The 21,269-nt window shown below is 43.8% G+C and overlaps 1 protein-coding gene across 9 annotated transcripts in view; it reads left to right on the top strand.

Annotated features, from left to right (window-relative positions):
- RERE (arginine-glutamic acid dipeptide repeats) overlaps nt 1–21,269 on the top strand; it is a 396,982-nt gene that overhangs the window by 228,429 nt on the left and 147,284 nt on the right. Inside the window, exon 1 of one of the 9 annotated variants that reach the window (XM_034753089.1) lies at nt 11,201–11,397. The exons of the other annotated variants lie outside the window; for them this stretch is intronic. Coding sequence (XP_034608980.1) covers nt 11,372–11,397 — 26 coding nt within the window. The 5' untranslated portion in view covers nt 11,201–11,371. Of the gene's footprint in view, nt 1–11,200; nt 11,398–21,269 lie in introns of those variants that run through there. 9 annotated transcript variants of the gene reach the window in all.

Here is a 21,269-nt window from a genome sequence, read left to right as displayed (position 1 = left end):
TTGCTTAAATACACGCAATCCTAATTCTGGTATACATTAGAATGCGGGCATTCAAACCCTGCTTACAATAGGGAAACTGAACATTTCCCACCATTGGTAACATCAATTCATAGGAACGGGTGGGTGTTAGCAACATTAGGAGCTCTAGGATAGGCGGGATATTGGCTGCTAAGGTTGTCTTTTACCATTTAATCTTAGCCTGCTGGGTACAGATCTAACTGATATGGTTCTAAAAATGCTATCGGCGATTGAAGAAGCCCTGTCTATACAAAGGTTCCTAATGTTGCTAGCATCAGCTCAGCTCAACACCTACTTGATGATAGCAACAATGTCAGGTTTTTTCAACATTTCTATTGTAGACAAATCTTTAGAGGCAGTTTGATAGAGCCTGTCGGGTGTTGGATGAGGACTTTAAAGACTCCGATTCTATTCCCAGTTCTGCCAATGACTGTGGGACCTTGGGAAAGTCACTTTACTTCCCCGTGCCTCCATTTCTCCTCTCTAAAAAGTAGATAATGATGCTTAACCATGTTTTTGAAGCACTTAGAGACATGAATGAAAACAGCTATATAAGTGCTCAGTGGTGTTCAGATGCAATTTTTGGGATGCAATTGGGAGGGTTTAAATAAAGTTTAAGGGTCCATAAGCCTTTTGCTGGCCCACTGCATGAGATGAATTTAATGTATTTGTTGTCCTGTTCTAGCAGTTTGCTTACGTGGGTGCCAATGAAGGTGACTGCAATGTTGTTGTCAAGTTGGTCACAGGATATTAGAGACACAAGGTGGGTGAGGTAATTTATCTTTTATTGGACCATCTTCTGTTGGTAAGAGAGAGAATCTTTCGAGGTTACACAGAGTTCTTCCTCAGGTCTGCCCTGTAGAAGAGCTCTATATAAGCTCAAAAACTTTTCACCAACAGTAATCGGTCAAATAAAAAATACTGCTTCGCTCACCTTGTGTCTGTAATGAACATGACTATCATTTTAATACTCAAAATGGTGGCTGAGGTGTGTATGGGAGAGGGGCTTGGCAGCAGGGGGATTGAACTGGGTGGGATGGAGTGTAGTGCATGGGGCATTTATGAAGGAGAGGGAAGAGGAATTGGTCATCTGGGAAAGAGAACTGTGTCAAGGGCACTTTCTGGGTAGGCATGCCCACTTGTCTTTCCCATATACTTTGATACCCTGCACCATCTCACCATGTTTCTGATGCAGTCTGTTGTCCTAGTGCACATGTGCAGGGCCCCAGCATACCACCTGTCTGCCTTTGTATTGTATTGTGCAGATGAGCGCGAGACATTCCACATCCTGGAACAGCCTGCCCCAGACTTCTACATGTTGATTTGCCCAAGTTCAGTGGGCAGGTGCACACCTGCTTCCTGCTCAACCCTTCAAACACTTATTTCCTGCAACGCTAAATTAGTCAGTGGCTAATCCAAACAAGAGGAAGACTGACTGTCTGTCTGTCTTGCTTTGAAGGTGGAGAGCACAGGAGTTTTGTAGAGATAATTCAGTGTGATAAACACATGCATCATTTCTTTTAGAACTGAATTAAATGTGTGTATATAAAAGCAAACTCGTGTTAACAGTAGACTTTCTGACTTGCTGATTCTCAACAATATGCAGTTAAAATGTGGAATCATTTCAAGTTCTGCTTGTGTTAATTGCTTTGTCCTTCACAGTACTTCCTCCACTGCAGTGAATATACAGGATCTGCTCTTTAATTCCAGGAGTAAACTGTATACATTTACTATAGCTTGTTTTTCCCTCCTTATTTAAAGCTAGTGCAGGAATCTGCAAACTGTACACAGGTCCGAACTCTCTTGAACCTAATTACTTGGAAACCAGAAATATAAAAGATTAATTTCTGTACAATCAGATATAACAATCACGTGTCTTGAAATGATACTCTACATAGCATTGTTATGCATCAGGGAACAGAATGATTATCAAGTCTTCAAAGCACAGATTAATTTTAAAAACAGAAATTTAGGGAGAGATTGGAGCCTGGTGTATTTAGAGACCCAACATATTTTCTCTTTGCTTGCAGAGCTCTTAGTTTTTATGTGCGTCCACAATTGCTTTGTGATGTTAGGAGGCAAACGAGTATTAGAATAATAAAAACGTTGGGTTGGAGAAACCTTGAGAAGTCATCTAGTCCAACCCTCTGTGCTGAAACATGACCAAGTACATCTAAACCAGCGGTCGGCAACCTTTCAGAAGTGGTGTGCCAAGTCTTCATTTATTTGCTCTAATTTAAGGTTTTGCGTGCCAGTAATACATTTTACATTTACAGGGGCTGGCAGATGGAACCCCAGACTGGCAGCGGGTTGAGCAGGGCCGGTGGCCGGGACCCCAGGCTGGCAGCAGGCTGAGCCGCTCTGCTGCTGCTGGTGTGGGGTTCTGTCCGCCGGCCCCTGCCAGCTGGGGTCCCCGTCGCCAGCCCCGCTCTGCCCGCTGCCAGCTCGGGGTTCCATCCATCCAGGCAGGACATGCTGAGCGGGGCTGGCGAACAGAACCCCAGGCCGGCAGCAGAGTGCCATTGAAAATCAGCTCATGCGCTGCCTTTGGCACGTGTGCCATAGGTTGCTGACCCCTGTTCTAAACCATCCTTGACAGGAGTTAGCCAACCTGTTCTTAAAACCTTCCATGGTGGGAATTCCACAGCCTCCATTGGAACCCTGTTCTAGCGCTTAACTACCCTTAGAGTCAGAACATTTAAATTAATATCTAACCTAAATCTCCCTTGCTGAAGAGTAAACTGATTAATTCTTGTTCTGCCTTCAGTGGACAAGGAGACAATCAATCATCGTCCTCTTTATAACGGCCCTTAACATATTTGAAAACTCTTATCAGATCCCCCACCCTCATTTTCTTTTCTCAAGACTAAATACGCCCAGTTTTTTTAACCTTTCCTCATAGGTCAGCTTTTCTAAACACTGTCATTTTTGTTGCTCTGCTCTGCACTCTCTCCAGTTTGTCCATTTTTTCTAAAGTGTGGTGCCCAGAATTGGACACACTACTGCAGCTGAGGCATCACCAGTCCCTAGTAGAGTGAGACAAAATGGAGAATTGGCCTGAAATCACCAAGATGAAATTAAAGACAAGTGCAAAGTATATTGAAGAAAAAAATCAAATGCACAATCAAATTTAGAAGCTGGGAATGGGCGACGGGTTGGATCACTCTGATTACCTGTTATGTTCGTTCCCTCTGGGGCACCTGGCATTGTCCACTGTTGGAAGACAGGATACTGGGTTAGATGGACCTTTGATCTGACTGTTCTTATGTTCTAACTACAACATGGGGAATAACTGGCTAGATGGAAGTATTGCTGAAAGGGAACTGAGGGTTATAGTGGATCACAAATTAAACATGAGTCAGTGTGATTGGGGGAGGGATAGCTCAGTGGTTTGAGCATTGGCCTGCTAAACCCAGGGTTGTGAGTTCAATCCTTGAGGGGGCCACTTAAGGATCTGGGGCAAAATCAGTACTTGGTCCTGCTAGTGAAAGCAGGGGGTTGGACTCGATGACCTTTCAAGGTCCCTTCCAGTTCTAGGAGATAGGATATCTCCATTAATTTACTTACTTATTTATTTACTAGAAGACTAATATAATTTTGGGATGTATTAACAGGAGTCTTGTATGCAAGACATGAGAGGTAATTGTCCCACTCTATTTGGCACTGGTGAGGCCTCAGCTGGAGTACTGTAACCAATGCTGGGCGCCACAGTTTAAGAAAGATGTGGACAAAGTGGAGATAGTCCAGAGGAGAGCAACAAAAATGATAAGTTTTAGAAAACTTGACCTATGCAGAAAGCTTTAAACAACCAACCAACCTGGGCAAGTTTAGTCCTGAGAAAAGAAGACTGAGGGGGGACTTGATAACTCTTCAAATATGTTAAGAGCCGTTCTAAAGACGATGATTGATTGATTGATCTCCATGTCCACTGAAGGGAGGACAAAAATTAATCAGCTTAATCTGCATCAAGGGACATTCAGGTTAGATATTTATGAAAATGTTCTAATTAAGGGTAGTTAAGCTATTGAACAGGGTTCCAAAAGAGGTTGTGGAATCCCCACCATGGAAGGTTTTTAAGAACAGGTTAAACATCTGTCAGGGATGGTTTAGGTTTACTTGATCCTTCCTCAGTGCCGGGGTCTGGACTTAATGACTTCTCAAGATCCCTTCCACTTCCACATTTCTATGAGTCTATAAGTTTGTATTTCTTCATTTAAATGTAGTTATTTTCCGTGCAGCATTAAAGTAGCTGTGGCTTCAGAATATGGAGGTGGCCTTGAATACATTTGATTAGTCCCCCGTGTCTTATATGGTCAAGATGCATCCACTAAACAAAGATAAGCAGTGGAATATGTAAATATGTGAGCTGGGGTCTTTTCGCCCTTTAAAAATACATTTGAAATCCCCAGTTTAACACACGCACAACCACTTAGATTCCATGCCATGCAAGTTGCAAGCACTGTTTAATTTTCATGAAGGTACTTTGTTATCTATCTTAGAGTGGCCTTGAATACATTTGATTAGTCCCCCGTGTCTTATATGGTCAAGATGCATCCACTAAACAAAGATAAGCAGTGGTATCAAAGCTTCTGTTGGACTTCATGGAGTTTTTGGCACTTGTCACTTTTTGGGGTATAAAAATTCTGCTTGGGGCAGAGTAGTGTGTTAGCGATTGGGGATGAAGAAGGGGTCAGGTAGAAGGGGATGTTAGTGTTGTGTATGTCCTCCTTGTTATGCTGGAAAGGCTTTGTCACCATGGAAGGCTTTGCAATGTTCCCTAGGGAATTGTGTGGGCATCCATGACATAGAAACCAAGTGAAGGTAGGGGTGTGTGTGTGTGTGTGTGTGTGTAGAGAGAGAGAGAAATCTATCCAGGAAATTGCTTATTTTAACAGCAGCGCGGTATGCATGAAGTTATTCAGATACATAGGATGGGATTCTCAAAGGAGCCTAATGGAGTTAGGCACCCAAACAATTGAATTTCACGTGACATGGATACATGTGCTAGCAGGGTACTTCAGAGATGCAGATGTTTTGCTAATGAGTACCCTACGTAGTCATCATTTATCTTTCTCCAATTAAGATAACTGTTCAATGGGTATAAAGTGGTAAAGAGCTATGGCTGGGATTTTCGAAGGAGCTGTGAAGCCAAATTCTGGCTAATGCAGTTTTGTTGAGCATGACCGTGCAAACTTGCAGTGAAATAGAAAGGACTCTGAGTATATTCTCTCACAGCTGGAGTGACCCATGCAAGCTGGTATTTGCGTCAGAATAGTTCCGTTGATACAAGAACCCTGGTCTGAAAGACCCATCCTGAATCTGATACTGCCAGTAGAATGGCTCATAAGAGAGGAATTGAGATAGTTTTGTTTGTAAATGTATCAAATTCAAATGAATGCCAAGATATTACTTCCAAATAGAATTCTCTGAGATGTTTAATAATGGATGCCCTTTTCCAGAAAATTCTTCTTAAAAGGAAAATCAACACCAGCTACGTTTAAAATAGCACTCAAAGTCTGAATTACGAGACAAAAGTAAAGAAACTCCTTTTGTCTTTGTCTTCCTCCTTAACTCACTGTGAGTCCGGTTAGTGTTGGGGGCTCAGAATAGTGTCTGGCCCTATGTGTATTACAATGCGTAGTGCAGTGGAAGGTATGAAAAGTGAAATGATCACCTCAGTTCTTAATTTACTTGCTTTTGTGCTTCACATCAGAGCCTTAAAATTAGTGCTCGTATTTTGTGTCACTATGTATGTGGCGTGGCAGGTGTTTTAAATAAAACAAATCCTCCAGCACATGATAAATCACCAAGCATTTGTAAAAAAGAAATATCGAGGTGGCAATTTAATTATGGCATAGAAAATGCATAGGGAAAGTTTTTCCCAGTTGGGTAAGCACAGAGAGACTCTGTATCTCTTTTTGAATGAGGGCAGGTTGATTTCCCTCCCATACACGTGTGCCCAAAAACAGTCCTGCAAGGTGCTGAGTGCCCTCCCCTCCATGATGTCCAGGGGAATTGAGGGGGCTTAACATCTTACCAAGATAGGGTCATAAACATAGCGTCCTGCTTGCGAATGGGACAATTTACAATAGAACATCTTGTAACCTCTTAACCATTGATCACATCTATTCAGTGACCCCAATATTACTTACAACTCTAAAATGATTATAAAAGCACACTGACACCAAGCGGCCTCTGAATAGCCTAGTGTCCTCCTCTCCCTGTATGATTGGTTGTCTCCTATCCAATTAAAAGCTTCTGGAACTCAGCTCTCTTCCCTGTTGCTTGGTATCAACCGCTCCCCTTTTCCTCCTCAGACTCAGTGGGGTTTTCTCCAGACTGGCTAAACGCAAAGGAGAACCATCTTGAGGTTTCTAACCCAGGGTCGTCATAGAAGAAAGACTTTCTGTCTCATGCCCACCTTCCCTGCCACCATCAGGGAAGTGCTTTTGCTTGACATGGGTCTTGGTCCAAGCAGAATGTGCCCATGTGTCTTTACTGCAATCATGCCGTCTTATCACCAATAGAATGAAGTGGAGAAAGAGGTAGAGCTCTCTGAACCGCATACCCTTTTGCTCTCAGGATGCAGCAGCTCAAAACCAATGAGTTGCGCTTATCCTCTCCAGTGTTAGCCCTAGGCCAGCAATCGCCCTTTTTCTCTATCTGTGCTGTGTTGCATTCTGTATTCTTACATCTCCTTCTTTCCTTCAGGTGTTACAGATGAATGTGTGTAATTACATTGATGTACCAGGGCCATTGTGTCTCTGGAGGAGGAGGAAACAGAAACAATAATTGTGATAGTGCCTACAAAAGCGTTACAAGTTTGGTAGAACAATATAAGTTGTTTCCCCTTTTATAGCACCCCCTATCAGAGGACCTCAGATCACTTTTACAAACAATGGTAATGGGTTCATTTTAAATACCTGGATCAATAGCTGAACTTAATATTATTACTTAGCATGTATATAGGACTGTATGTATTCAAAGTTCTGTTTGGATGTTAGCTAACTTGAGGATCTTCTTGGCAAGGCAGGTTAAAGTGACATGAGCAGAAACTAAAGCAAGCCATGTCCTTGGTGGGGCATGTTCTTTCCTAGACCCTTTAAGTAATCCAGGTTTAGGGAGGCCAGATGGGGAGGCCCCAGACAAGGAGTCATTCCTCTAGGACAGTGGTCACCAACTGGTTGATAGTGATCGACTAGTCGATCCTAGAGGATCTCCCAGTCGATCGCGATCTCCGGTGGTGTAGCCGGGCTGCCGTTAAGGCAGGCTCCTTGCCTGCCCTGGCCTCACGCCACTCCTGGAAGCAGCCAGCATGGCCCCGCAGCGCCAGGGGTGGGGTGGGGGGGCAGGGTTTTCTCTCCGCGTACTGCTTCTGCCTGCAAGCATTGGCCAGGAATGGGGAGCTGTGGCCAATGGGAGCTGCGGGGGCGGTGCTTGCAGAGAGGGGCAGGGTGCAGAGCCGCCGGAGGTAAGTGCTGCCCAGTGGGAGGCCATACCCCAGCCCTGAGCCCCCGCCCGGAGCCAGCACCCCAAACCCCCTCCTGTACCCCAAGCCCCAGCCCTGACCCCCCCTCCCAGAGCCAGCAACCTATACATCCTCCTGCACCCCAACACTCTGCCCCAGCCCTGACCCCTCCACCCAGAACCTGCACCCCAACCCCCTGCCCCAGTGCTGACCCCCCTCCCAGAGCCAGCACCCTGTTTCCCCTCCTGCTCCCCAACACCCTGCCCCAGTCCTGAGCCCTCTCCTGCACCAAACCCGCTGCCCCAGGCTCACTCCAGAGCCTCCTCCCACACTGCAAACCGCTCGGCCCCAGCCCAGAGCCCGCACCCCCTCCCGAACCCCAACCTGGTGAAAGTGAGTGAGGATGGGGGAGAGCAAGCAATGGAGAGGGAGGGGGATGGAGTGAGTGGAGAGGGGCTTTGGAGAAGGGGCAGGGTAGATCCTGGGTTGCCCTTAAATTCAAAAGGTGATCTTGGGCGTAAAATGGTTGGAGACTGCTGCTCTAGGATCTGTTTCTGGCTCTGCTGCAGACTTCCTGTATGACTGTGGTAAATCATTTGTCTCTGTGCCTCAGTTTCTTCATCTGTAAAATGGGGATAATATAAAGACTCTGGAACTTTTCTAAAGGGGTGATGTTTATGGTATAAGTGTTCTTTATCCTTTTAAAAATGAAAGCCTCCAAAACATACATAGGGGCCTCTCTGCCTGAAATGGCAAGTTGCTGAGAATGGCAAGTTGCTGAGAATGGCAACTGGATAGATGCCCTGAAACAAAACTTGGGAGTAGTGGGAGTGAAATTGAAATGGTAAGGGGGAGGGGACAGGGTCCTTGTATTTGAAAGCAGTCACCAGGAAAAGACTGTGATGCAGGTATTAGATAATTATCCTTTGCTAGTCTATTATCCGGGAAGGTTTGTTAAAATGATCTTGTTTTAAATATTTGTTGCACTTTTGCTTTGCATCTCAGAGCTTTTGACTTTTTTACATATAATTGAGTTGATGGGATGTATCTTTACAGTAGCTAAAATGTTTAAAACAACAGTATTTAAATAGTTTTTGATCAGACTCTACTGTAATCCGGAGATCCTTTTAAAAAACCAAATAAACCAAACAACCCTTTACCACTTTGGTTCTTTAACCATTTGGCACATGTTCTTTAGTCAAGTTCAACAGAGAGCTGAATACAAACTAAGTTCCCCTTTCTCTCACTTTTAGATTACTCCAGTGGTGGGCATCGGCATCATCCAATGATGTCGGCCCAGCTCTGGTAACTGTATTTAAACAAAATCGTTACTGCAGAGCCAGTAAAACAAGACCAAAACATTTTGGTGATATCTCCCCAAAAGTATTAATTGCAGATCTTTAAAATATATTTTGGGAGTTAAAGGTAGGACCCCTCTCAGATATTAAAAGTACAATGAATTTTTCCATCAGATTTTCATTTCAAAGTTATTTTCAAACGTGGAATGTAAAAAGACGCGTCATAGTTTCTTGATTTAAGATAACACAGTAGACTGAGTCTGGGGCAGTTCGTATAAAAATATGCAGTTGGAATTTTTGTATCAGTGTATAATCTTTTTTAACAGTCATGTAAAATTGTGTAGTAAGATGCAGAGTCATGTAGTTTTAATTAAGACTCTTCTAAGTGACATAAACAGTGTAACCCTTGAAGGACATGGTACTGCACCCATTGAAGTCCATATTAAAACTCCGGTTAACTTCAGTGGTGCAGGATTGCAGTAGGAAGGACTAGGCTAGACTCCTTGGGACTACAGGTTCAAATTCTCACAGGCTTCATCTCAGTCCTTTATTCTTCCAAGGTGTGTACACACTGAGTTTCATGAGGCTCACTATGTGGGTAAGACCTAGCTTCTGGGTAAAGCCCTAATAACTGAGTTTCTTTGTGCTTGCTTGGATGCTAAAAATTCAGTGGCTCTGTGCCACATTTCCTGAGGAAAACCCCTGTTACTTCTTCCTTCGCTGCTGTGTGGGGTGCTGTGCTGGTTGATTTCCTGATTGCTGCTGCCCTGTCCCCAAAGAGAAGAACAGGAGTACTTGTGGCACCTTAGAGACTAACAAATTTATTAGAGCATAAGCTTTCGTGGACTACAGCCCACTTCTTCGGATGCATATAGAATGGAACATATAATGAGGAGATATATATACACACATACAGAGAGCATAAACAATTGGCCTCTCAGAGTTGGTAAGACAACTCCCACCTGTTTATGCTCTCTGTATGTGTGTATATATATCTCCTCATTATATGTTCCATTCTATATGCATCCGAAGAAGTGGGCTGTAGTCCACGAAAGCTTATGCTCTAATAAATTTGTTAGTCTCTAAGGTGCCACAAGTACTCCTGTTCTTCTTTTTGCGGATACAGACTAACACGGCTGTTACTCTGAAACTTGTCCCCAAAGGTAGATGCATTCCAGTTATTGTTGAAAAGATTCCTGTTTGTACAGTGTTAAATGCTGCTTGGATTCCTTTGGGAAGGCACAAGGTAGAGACGTAGCAGGGGCTAGTGTAAAAGACTTGGGGTCAGGAAATGTAAGTTCTAGTCCTGACTTTGCCACTGAATGTGCTGCATGATCTTAAGCATCTTGCTTAACCTGTGATCTGTCTTCCCATCTATGAAATGGGGATAATAACTGAGGCTTTGTTTATACGAGAAATGTGTACTGCTTCAGCATATCAGTATAGCGGGGGGGAGGGAGGGGGAACCTTTTTTCTACCAGGGGCCATTGACCCACAAAAAATCAGTTGTGGGCCAGGGGGAAGGTGACGCTGAGGCTCGGGACTTCTGGCCTGCGGTGCGGAGACTTGCCACAGGCTGGATAAAATGAAGGAGTGGACCGGATCTGGCCTGTGGGCCATAGGTTCCCCACCCCTGCAGTATAGCTAAAGTGGTACAACCAATCCAAGTGTGGATGCAGGTATGCTGCTTTAAAGACATTTTATACCAGCATAATTGAATCCACATTAGGGCTTTACCAGTGTAAGTATTTTGAATAATAAAAGAAAAGCCCTTCTAACTGAAATAGTTATACCTATAAAACTCAAGTGTAGACCAGCCCTTGGTCACCTTTGCTAAGTGGTGTGAGATGCTCGTCAGCAATGTGCTGATACAAGTGCAGAGTGTTACTGGTGTTTAATATTGGGATCCTCCAGCAAGCTGCATAAAAGTACCTCTGTACTCAAGTCATGAAAGTGATTTAAAAGCCTTGAGGCAGAAGCTTGCTACTTTTATTTCCTGGAGATTAAAATGTTCTGAAGCCTCGAAGCCTCTGTTCTTGACATCTGTTAAAATCTAGACGGTCACCCTTTTCACTGAGATCATTTTTTTAAAACCGAGCGGTGCAACGGTGTGGATTTCCTCAGCCTTGCTTGCATGCTCCGTGTGGGGCATGGAAAAGAGACTTTCCCAGCTAAAATTGCCATACAATAAATAGTCCCCTTGAGCGGCTCCGTTCCCAGGCGTTGTCTCTCTCAGCCCCCCCTAGCCACGGCCCCACTTCCCTGCACACTAGCTTGGTATGCCGAAGCTGCAGTGTCTGGTCGCTGCTTTATTTACGGAAGCAGCAGGGCTGAGATTGATTGCGCCGGGAGACCGTGTGTGGATGCGGGAGGGTCACAGCACATGCTCAGTCCTGTCAGTCCGAGGGCGAAGTTTCTGCGTTCTGCGTGCAGGCTTAGGTCATAGCACAAGCTCCGTGAAAGCTCTCTGAGGTCTCTCAGACTGCATGTGCCTCCATTTTGAGTGGTTAGAGTAGAAAAGGGCAGAGTTTTACCAGTAAGTAGGGGTTCAGGAATACAGCTAACCCCACAAGAGCCTGTTAGAGTCATGGATGATCCAGTCAGCCCCTGCAGGTAGGCTACAGCACTCTGGCCTCACCTAGGAAATAATGCTTTTTTTTTTTTTGCTTCTGTTTGTGACTTCGGAAAGGTTTTATGAAATCATTTCATCCTGATTGCATGCTCCTCAGAACCTTGTAATCACATCAGCCGTGCTGTACAGCTGGTTGTATGGTGCATGAAAGCAGTGTTCAGACAGAATCTGCTGGCTGTGGGATGCATGTAGCAAAACGTTGAAGCTGCGTGGATTGTTCCCCCTCCCCCCCCATGATGCAGTTTTAATTTCAGTGGCTTTCTCTGCATGCCAAGCCTAAGGCACGTCTGCAGGGAGCTGCAGAGCCAGTCTGCAGGATGCAGTGGTGCTTATGTGGCTGCAAGGAAATGTTTGGGCCTGCAAGAGACTGTGTTTAGATAATGTTTCAGGGAGGGTCGTAGATCTGCAGCCATTGGTTGCTTTGGAGGTGGGTGGAGATCGTTGTGATTGAGAACCTGTTTCCCAGGACAAGTGATAGTTCTGGTGATAATTTTTGAAGTATCTGAAAGTGAATAGCACAGTTCTGCTTGCCTGTCACAGCTGTGAGCAACAAACGTGTGTGTCTAAAATGTGACAATGTTGGCAAAATGTATTAGAAATCTTCATTAAGAGAAGCTTATCACGTGACAGCTGTATGAGCTATACCCACAGCTGTTGAAGTGGGCCAAAGTAGCATCTGTAAGAATTCAGACTGGATGACTATATAAAATAGATGCCATTTTCCCCCTTCTGTCTCCCCGACCCTCTGTATGTGAATTGGCATAGAAGCTGCTCAAGCAAGCCCAATAGATGTGTGGCAACTGTTTTTTGAGGTCCGTGCCTAACTAGGGAAAACCGTGAATAAGTTGTCGTTGCTGATTATAAACAGGATTTGGGGGGCTATATATGTTAAGCTAAATGAGCAAAAGGAAACTTGATTCTGCAGTGCTGTTTTGCTTAGCGAACCAGCTGAGCTTGTGCAGTGATGAATGAAATAGTCAGTGCTGGTCTCATACTGACCTCTGCCTAGCCAATTGGATTGCAATATGATGGACTGGACTTATGCCACTTTACTGTAGTTCTTGATTCAGAATAACTTGTCTGCCAGTTGTTGGAGTATTGAGTTCTAGGGTGACAGGATGGCTCAGAGCACTGGTAATAGAACGTATACGGCTTTTACCTGCAGGTTGCCAGTTCAGTTCCAGCCTGTGCTGACAGTTCAGTGGCTTGGAGGTTACTAGTAAGTAAGTATATACGTTGCAAACACTGGCACAGCATTGGCACTGACACCCTGGTTGCCAGTCTCAGCAGAGTCCAATTAGTGAATGAGCCATAACTGTTGAGTTATCCTCTCACCCAGGCCAGATCAGTCCAGTGAACACCATAGCTCCTAAAATTTTGTGTCTCCATATCTTTGAGTCGTCATTGAGCATGAAATAAAACTGAGGCTGTTTAGCTAGGTGTGGACTGTTGCTGATTTCTCAGTGGCTGAGTTGTATGTTGTGCCAATATGGTACATGAGTGATTCTTAATATTCTTTGCTCTTTTGTGTGTGTAGATAAGGGATGTATTCTTAAAATCTTGCTGAAAAGTTGTGTGTTGGGCTCCCCAAAACACTGTTTCCTAGGTACAGACACATTGGTTAGTGTGAGCCAACGCTTGCTTACTCCGAGGGGGTGGGTCTATCGGGTCGGGGTAAGGTATGTTGGTGAGGTAGTGCTGCACCGTGTTTGTGCCATTCCTATCCTGGGGATAAACAGGCTTTTGTTCTCCAGGGGTATCTGTCCAGCACCCTTTCCCAGCACTACATGTGTCACAGATCTTTAAAAATGAAAAGGGGTTTTAAAAGATACTGTGTTCTGGCTTAGAAATGAAAGCTCCCTGATATTTATTTTTGAAAAGTATCAAACTTAAAACAGTGGAGGTGGAAAAGAATTAAAACCCCTCCAGGTCATCATAAAACATATATTTGTCAGACAAAAATATTATATTTGGAAAACAAAAAATACTACTTAAAAAGCATGATATACTAAACAGTTCAGTCTTTGCTAATCACTTGCACATGGTCAAATTCGTGTACATAGTATATATTTCTTACATTAGCACCCAGAAGCCCCAGTCAGATGAGAGCCCCTTGTGTTGCTGTACAAACAGACTAAGATGGTCTCTGCCCCAGACAGCTTACATGTGACTATTTTCTAGGAATGCTTTATGATGTACCATTGCTGATCTAAAATACTCTCCTCTGTTGCTGTGTTTCATGCTGCACAGTTCTTCCACTTTTCTGAGCCATTGATTTCTCCCTCACTACTTCTAGCACCATGTGCATACACACTCATGAAGATTCCTAAACTGATTATCCTGTTGAAGGAGGAGAGAGAGCCAATGTAGGATGAACAACATTCCTGTTAGGTTTGTGTCTAGGTGTAGGAGCTGGCATGATTTGATGGAATGAGCTTGGGGCTGGGAGCTAGAAACTCCAAAGAGCCATCTCTGCCACTGACTGTGTGGTCTTGGACAAGTCATTTAACCCCTTGGTGTCTGCTTCCCTTCAGCAAAATGTGGGTGATACTTGTTACGCAGCAGGTGAGAGGGAGCGGTGGTGCAGAACTTTTCCATTGCAGAGGTGCCTGGAGGCCTTACCTAAGTTGGGGGCCCATTATGCTAGGCGCTATACAGACATATAGTAAAGGGCCGTTCCTTCCCCAAAGGCCAGTGTTTGTAAAATCAGTTTGAAAATGTAAGTGCGTGTAGGGCAGAGTGTGCACTGGGTACCACTGACAGATTTCATTGCCAGGTATTGTAGTTCTGGATTTTGTTAATAGCCTTGGTTCATGTTGAGTTGGTGACATTTAGTCAGTAAGATTATACCTACAGCTTTGTTTCTCAGAAAGTTGCAATTTGTTTTTAATTAGAAGACTTGTCCCTCCACATCAGTGCTGCTGTGCTGACAGTCCCTTGTGTCTTGCTTTGTACTTCCCATAGTTCAAGACTTGCATCCCCATTGTCTTCCTTCAGGCCCAGGGGGAGCCTGCCCATACCCCCTCAGTGGTCAGAGGGGTTCGCATTTGGGTGATGCCAGATATCTCCTCTACCATCCAGTTCCTTTGAGGTTGCTGCTACATCTGCTGCAGTCCCCACTAGCCCAGTGAGCAGGACTAGGACTGAAAATTGGACCTTTGTCTCATGCACAGCATGACAGAACTCTGGCAGTACATCACCAAATCAGCTCTTGGGGACAATGTTATAAGCAATGCAGAATTCAACTGATAGACTGCTCGCAGTTCCAGCCGAGGGAATTATGGTGACCTTCATGTGTACACTCTCATATTTTAGTGGACTTCTGTTTTAGGAAGTGCAGAGATGTTGAACACTGACCGCTTAAAAATGATACTGATGTAAACACCTTTAACCTGGTATAACTGCATCCACACTAGCGGGTGTTGCTACATTATCTATGTATTTTTCCAGACTGATTGTTATAGCAACACAAAAAACTGTGTATACCGGCTACAAAGATGGTAGAAATCCATACAGACTGTACCGTGAAACTAGTCCACTTTTCCAGTCTGTTCATCAGATTGCCCATGTTTGCAGTCCTAATTTTGAAGAGAGTAAAATACCATGTAATATTAAATAAATAATGGTAAAAGGAAACTATATAAAATGACTCATACTTGCAAGCAGAATACTAGCAACACAGATAAAGGCAGTCTTAGATGAATACTGAAAAAAGTTTAAAATCTCAGTTACTTTTAATCATTTATGTTGATGGTTTTATTTTTGCATTTCACTCATTTTGACAATGGAAATGAATAGGTCAGTTACACTTTGGTGTATAGTTGGGGAGAGTATTTTTAGGACTAAAGCAACTTTCTACCCCAAATGTAAATCTGATTCAGGAATAAACCCAGGCTCTGCCAGAACTTCCATGTCCTTGTTGATACCTATAAGAAGAAGCTGTTGCCTCTGCTGGCTCAGGAAACTTTTCAGCTTCTTGCCTCCTCAGAGAGCTGTGTGGATGTGGGATGTTCCTTCACTTCCTTCATGTCCTGATTCCTAAAGCAGCCAACAGGATGGAACTTGCGCTGAAGATACACTGTTGCTACACGTTGGCTCATTCCAGCATTAGATTTAGTAGTTGCAAAATCCATTCCATTTTTTACTAATCCCGTAACTTTTTTATAAATAATATAAGTTTGACTCCAAACCAAAGTTACTCTCGCATTATTTTGCCAAATATATTTTTAAAAAAACAGGGTATTAAAAAAATTCAGCATAAACTGTTATCCTTGTTTATAGTAAGCTTCGAGTCACTTTCGTTTTCTGGTTCTATCCTGTATGTCAAGAGGAGATTTCTAATAGAAGAAGGGATCTTAAATCTTGCAGAATGAAGATGTCATAAGATCCAATGGCTGGAAGCTGAAGCTAGACACATTCAAACTGGAAATTGGGGGCAAATTTTTAACAGTGATGAAAATTAAGCATTGGAGCAAGTTACCAAGTTATGTGGTGGATTCTCCATCCCTTGAAGTCTTTTAAAAGAAGATTGCCTGTCTTTCTAATAAAAAGTGTGTCTCACCCATAACTTTGTCCTGGCTTATGCGAGAGGTCAGACTGATGATCATAATGGTCCCTACTCATCTTAAAATCTGAGGGCTTGTCTACTCTACCGTGCGGGGTCAGTCTAAGATAAGCAACTAAAGCTATGTGACTAGCGTAGCTGAAGTTGACGTACTTAGATCTACTTACCATGGTGTCTTCACTGTGGTAAGTCGACTGCTGATGCTCTCCTGTGGACTCCGCTTGCGCTCCTCGTTCCGGTGGAGTACCAGAGTTGACAGGAGAGTGTTCAGCGATTGGATTGATCGCTGCCCGCCGATCTGGCGGGTAGTGTAGACAAGCCCTCAGATTCCTAATTTTGTATCACTTGAGTTTCCAAATTTGTGAATGTTTCAGTTTTGTTTAAAAAAAAAAAAAAAAAAGTGAATTACAATATTACGTGTTAATAGAAATTAATCATTCACAAAAACTCTTCTAATCGCGTTGTTTTGTACTTTCATGCTCTGCTCACCATTCCTATGTTCACACTATTTTTTTCCAGAGTAAAAATTGGGGCCTTAATCTAGCTGATAGTGTTCCTTTTAAGTTTGAATTTTCTAAGGCAAAACAAAGAGACAAAACCACCATCACCAACAAAAAACCATTGCCATGCGCTGCTATAAAGTGTTTGAAATTCAGAAGTGCAGTGATGAAGACTATTAAGCCAGTTAGTGCTGAACAGGAAGAAGTGTTCAAACTTTGTGACTTCGTTGTCTTTTATGTTCTTAAGTGTGTGGGTGGTGTGGTGTGCTCTATGGGGTGTGGTAAGGAAAATTTTGAACCCTTTTTTATAGATGCACAATACTAACCAGGAGAGAATGCTATTCTATGAAGTGTCTCTTGAATGATATACTGGTTGCCTTCCTGGACTCTTGTTAGTCTCTTGTTAAAATTATGTTACCCCTCTGATGGGAAACAGGGATAATTTTCCTGTCTCCAGTGGAATCTCCCCTCTGGATACTGCAAGCTCATCCGTGCCTGAGATTACTTATAAATATTTCTGAAGAGCAAATTTTTTTACTCAAGAATGGACCACTTGTACCAAATGACAGATATTTTCAAAAACTTTCACTCCCTCCTGAGGAATTCCTCCAAGCCACTTCTTCTCAGATTGTACAAATTTAGCACAAATGAACAATGCCACAGTTCATCATACTAGTTGACCATCTAGCCTTCTATCCTGTCTATGATAGTGGCCAGTTCAGATGCTTCAGTGGAAGGTGCAAGAAACGCATGTAGAATTTTGCTCCTGTATTCCTATGCTTTATTTTGTCACTTAGCTAGTTTCTAGCCTTTACTTTACCTTTCACCATAAGTACTAGTATCAATGAATATAAATTCCAAGTTGCTCTGTTTCTTTGTGTTGATAAACTTCTTCTGGACTCAACTTCTGGTATTTGTACACTTGCAGGATCTTTTCTTCCCGGACCCAAAGACTTGCTTCTTCTCAGGCTGCCAGAGTTTTTTCTTTGCGTTCTGAAGGTTTTCCTGTGCACTGTGATCTTTGGGCTTAGTGATGTGTATATGTTGCACTGGAAAGCAGTTTGTGGCGAGCAGGTGTCTAAAAATATTCCCAGAGACCTCCCAAGAGTAGAGCACAAAAGATTTTTGGAAAGCTGCATTGTGGATGCAGCATTTAAAGCCTGCTTGAAGCCCCTTTTCTGCCTCACCTTGGTTAATTATAGATCTCTGTATACAGTGATCAGGGAAGATTCTGCCAAACGGGAGAGATTTAATCCTCAAGGACAGCCTAGGATGCTGTCTTATAAATAGGTTTGGTTCTCTTAAAAAAAAAAAAAAAAAAAAAAATTATTGGCACAAAGGCTCCTAACTGTTGGTCGGAGGCACTGTTATGGGTACCCAAGGAAATTAGTCCTTGAGGGTGCATCTCAGAGAGGAGATGGTAATCGTGTGGCTGGTGACTGCAGCAAAATGTAAGTGATCCTTTGGGTGCATTGTGTGGAGAAATGTGCTGCTGATGTCCACTGGATTAGATACCAAGATCCCCACCTCTCTCTCCATGCTAATGATCCGGTATAAAAGTGTACGATTGTTGCATCGTGTGTTTTTCACATACTGACATTTTAAATTCTTTATTGCTAGATGAGGCAGTATCTGAGTAAGCATATCTGTGCAGCATGCGCCTGACTCTTGGCCCCCAAGGTTAATCCTCTGTATTTCCTCTCTTTACTGGCAGAATAGAAACAAGGGAATAGTAACTGCCAGTAGCACTGGGTCTAAACATCAGCTTTGAATTTCAGGCTCTCATGTACTTTAATGATGCCAGAAGAATTGGGCAGTGCAGAGAAGTGCTTCCTCAAAACTGCACGTCACCCCTAGTAGTCCTGACCGGAGCCTTGCACAACACTGACCATACGCTTTAGTTGTGACATGCAGCATCTCTGCTCTTCAGTCCCTGAGCCTGCCCTCCTAGCTCTTCCATTGCACTTCAGGCTCGCTCTTGAACACCCCTCCCTATTGCAGTCCCCAGCCCACAACACTTCTTCTAGGGCAGAGGTGGGCAAATGTGGCCCATGGGACCGTCCTGCCTGGCCCCTGAGCTCCCGGCCGGGGAGGCTACCTGCATCCCATCCCCTGCTGTCCCTCCTCCCCCACAGTCTCATCTCGCCACACCGCCAGTGCTCTGGCCTGCCGCTCCTGCTGCTCTGAGCGGCATGGTAAGGGGGCGGGGAGCGGGGGGTTGGATAAGGGGCAGAGAGTCCGGGGGGGGGGGGCGGTCAGGACAGGGAGCAGGGGGCGGTTGGAGGGGGCAGAGCGAGGGATGGGGAACGGGGAGTTGGATAGGCGTGGGAGTCCTGGGGGTCCTGTCGGGGGTGTGTGTGTGTGGATAGGCAGGGGAGTCCTGGGGGGCCTGTCAGGGGGCAGGAGTGTGTATAGGGGTGGAGTCCTGGGGGGCGGTCAAGGGACAAGAAGCAGGGGGAGTTGGATGGGTCGGGGATTTTGAGGGGGGGCAGTCAGGGGGCAAGGAGGGGGCCAGGCTGTTTGGGGAGTCACAGCCTTCCCTACCTGGCCCTCCATGCAGTTTTGCAACCCCGATGTGGCCCTTGGGCCAAAAAGTTTGCCCACCCCTGTTCTAGGGCATTTCAGTCCTGGCATGAACAACTCCCTGCTGTTCTGAAACGGCGTAGTTTCCTTGGGCAGAAACCATCAGTCTTGGCAAACTCTACTAATGGGATGCTGGTTTATTGCTGCAGATAAATAGATGAGTGACTAAATCAAAAGGGCTAAACTAATTTTTGTTGTAAGCAAAGTTAGATATGAACCTAGATCACAAAATAGCCTGACCTATAAGCAAAAAATACTTATTTTTAAATCTAGCGCATTAAAGCTTTGTGCCATCGTGTCCTACCTCCTCTTTTTCATTCTCATCTTCACCCCTTAACTGCTTTCTTTCAAGGGCACTCGTTGGCCTTGAACCCCCTATTGCGTTAGGCTTGAAAGGACCATGCTTTATTCAAGTGAACATCTCCTAGCTGTTCCGAACAAGCCTCTCCTGGATTAGAGACTGCTAGTGCTTTGCCCTGCTCTGCTATGGATACTTCTGCCTTTTTGATATTCAGTTGCCGGCTTCCATCTCCTTTCTGTCCAGCCCCTGTTTACTTCATAGAATACAGTGTTTCCATGGCAACAGGTTACTTTTCAAAGGGAACATCTTGTCATTATATTTAATCCACTGCAGCTGAAGAGGACTGAAATATTAAGTTGTTGTTGCTATGGCTACTGCTTTGTTACATCAGTTTCTTTTGTGTCAGATTTCATATACTGTATTGGGTCCTTTTTTCCCCTTTCCGTGGAATAAACAGAGCGCCTTCCCGTTATTGTAATTGTGCTCCACCGATATAATTTGGCTTCCAAGTCTACAGTACCTTTTAGTTTCTGTAGCAAGAGTTTTCTTCCCATTTTCATACCTTTCTTGGGGTGGTGGAAATTGGCTGAAAAAGTATCTGATAGGAATTATATGCCTCATGGAGGGGCAAGAGTCTTGCGAGCGGTAGGAAGTGCAGAGCAGTTAGAAGGAGGCCCCCCCCCAAATAATAATGGCAGAACAGTTAATCTCTTCCCTTGCCCCCATCCCACTCCTGTCCCTCAAAAAAAAAATAATAATAAAAAAAATTCTCTTTCCTCTTCCATCTGCTTACTTACCTTTGGGGTCTATGGTATATACTGAGGAAATTGCAAGAGGAATGACAATAAGGGAAAGAGAACATTATATGGAGAGAAGTGTGAGTATTGGTGATTGGAGGGCATTTTGGGTTTCCCCATCTAACATACAAATGCAGTTAGGAAAATGGAAGCCAAGGTTTGGATTTAATGTACATTGACAATTACATCTAGGATGCTGGAGCATAATAAATATTGAGACTTCTGCATGAAATGTTTTATTATTTAAAGTCAATGTAAAGCAAATGAAAGCAATAGCTAGGTGCGTTAGAATTAACATGAGGTTAAAATATTATTGATTTCTCTCAGGGGTCCTTTGGCTTGTGTTGAAATTACTAGTAGTTTAATGACTACATTTACAGCTTTGTTTAACTCTGTTGTTTTGTTTTTAACAATATGAAAATATTGTGGGTTCCAGTAACTTGTTTTAAAATGAAAAATACAGAAGAGAGATGAATCTGATGAGTTTTTTTGGATGTTTATACTTAATTCAGTGCTTGTGAAATGGAGGGTTTTACAATAGGTTTTGCTGCATTCGAGCATCATGTGCATAGGCAACATTAGCACACCCAGATTTGTCCCCTTGAATCCCTTAGTTCCAATTCTGAGTCTCTTCAGATCTTGCTCATCCTGATGACCTGCATGATAGTTTCGCAATATGGTAAAAGCGCTTTTGAGGAGTCACATGATCTCACTTGTGCACTTAAACCCAGGTCTCCAGCCGTGAGCAGCTAATATATTAACCACTGAACCAGCTGCCCCTTTCCCTCTTTTGGCAGCTGTGGTGGATACGTATTTCTTTTTTCTTTTAGATTTCACTCCAGTTCTCAACTTGAGACCTGGCTCAGAATACACTGCATTTTTCAGATGTTGAAAAGATGTTTTATTTTTCCAAAAGGAAAAGTGGATGCCCAGCAAATGGCTCAGGGAGTTTTCCACCTTTTTAGTATCTAGTACATGGAACATTTATTCTGTTCTGATATATGCAGTAGTGATGTGCAGAGTGTTCCTCTTTCTAGCTGTTTGTGTGCCCCTTACAGAATGAGCTGAGACACTAAAAACTTTCTGCTGATATGCTGAGGCATTTCCA

Source organism: Trachemys scripta, chromosome 19 (genome assembly GCF_013100865.1).
Source record: "Trachemys scripta elegans isolate TJP31775 chromosome 19, CAS_Tse_1.0, whole genome shotgun sequence".
In the NCBI taxonomy this organism is placed as follows: Eukaryota; Metazoa; Chordata; order Testudines; family Emydidae; genus Trachemys; species Trachemys scripta.
Note: the sequence above shows the minus strand (reverse complement) of the source record. Positions and strands in the feature narration are given on the sequence as shown.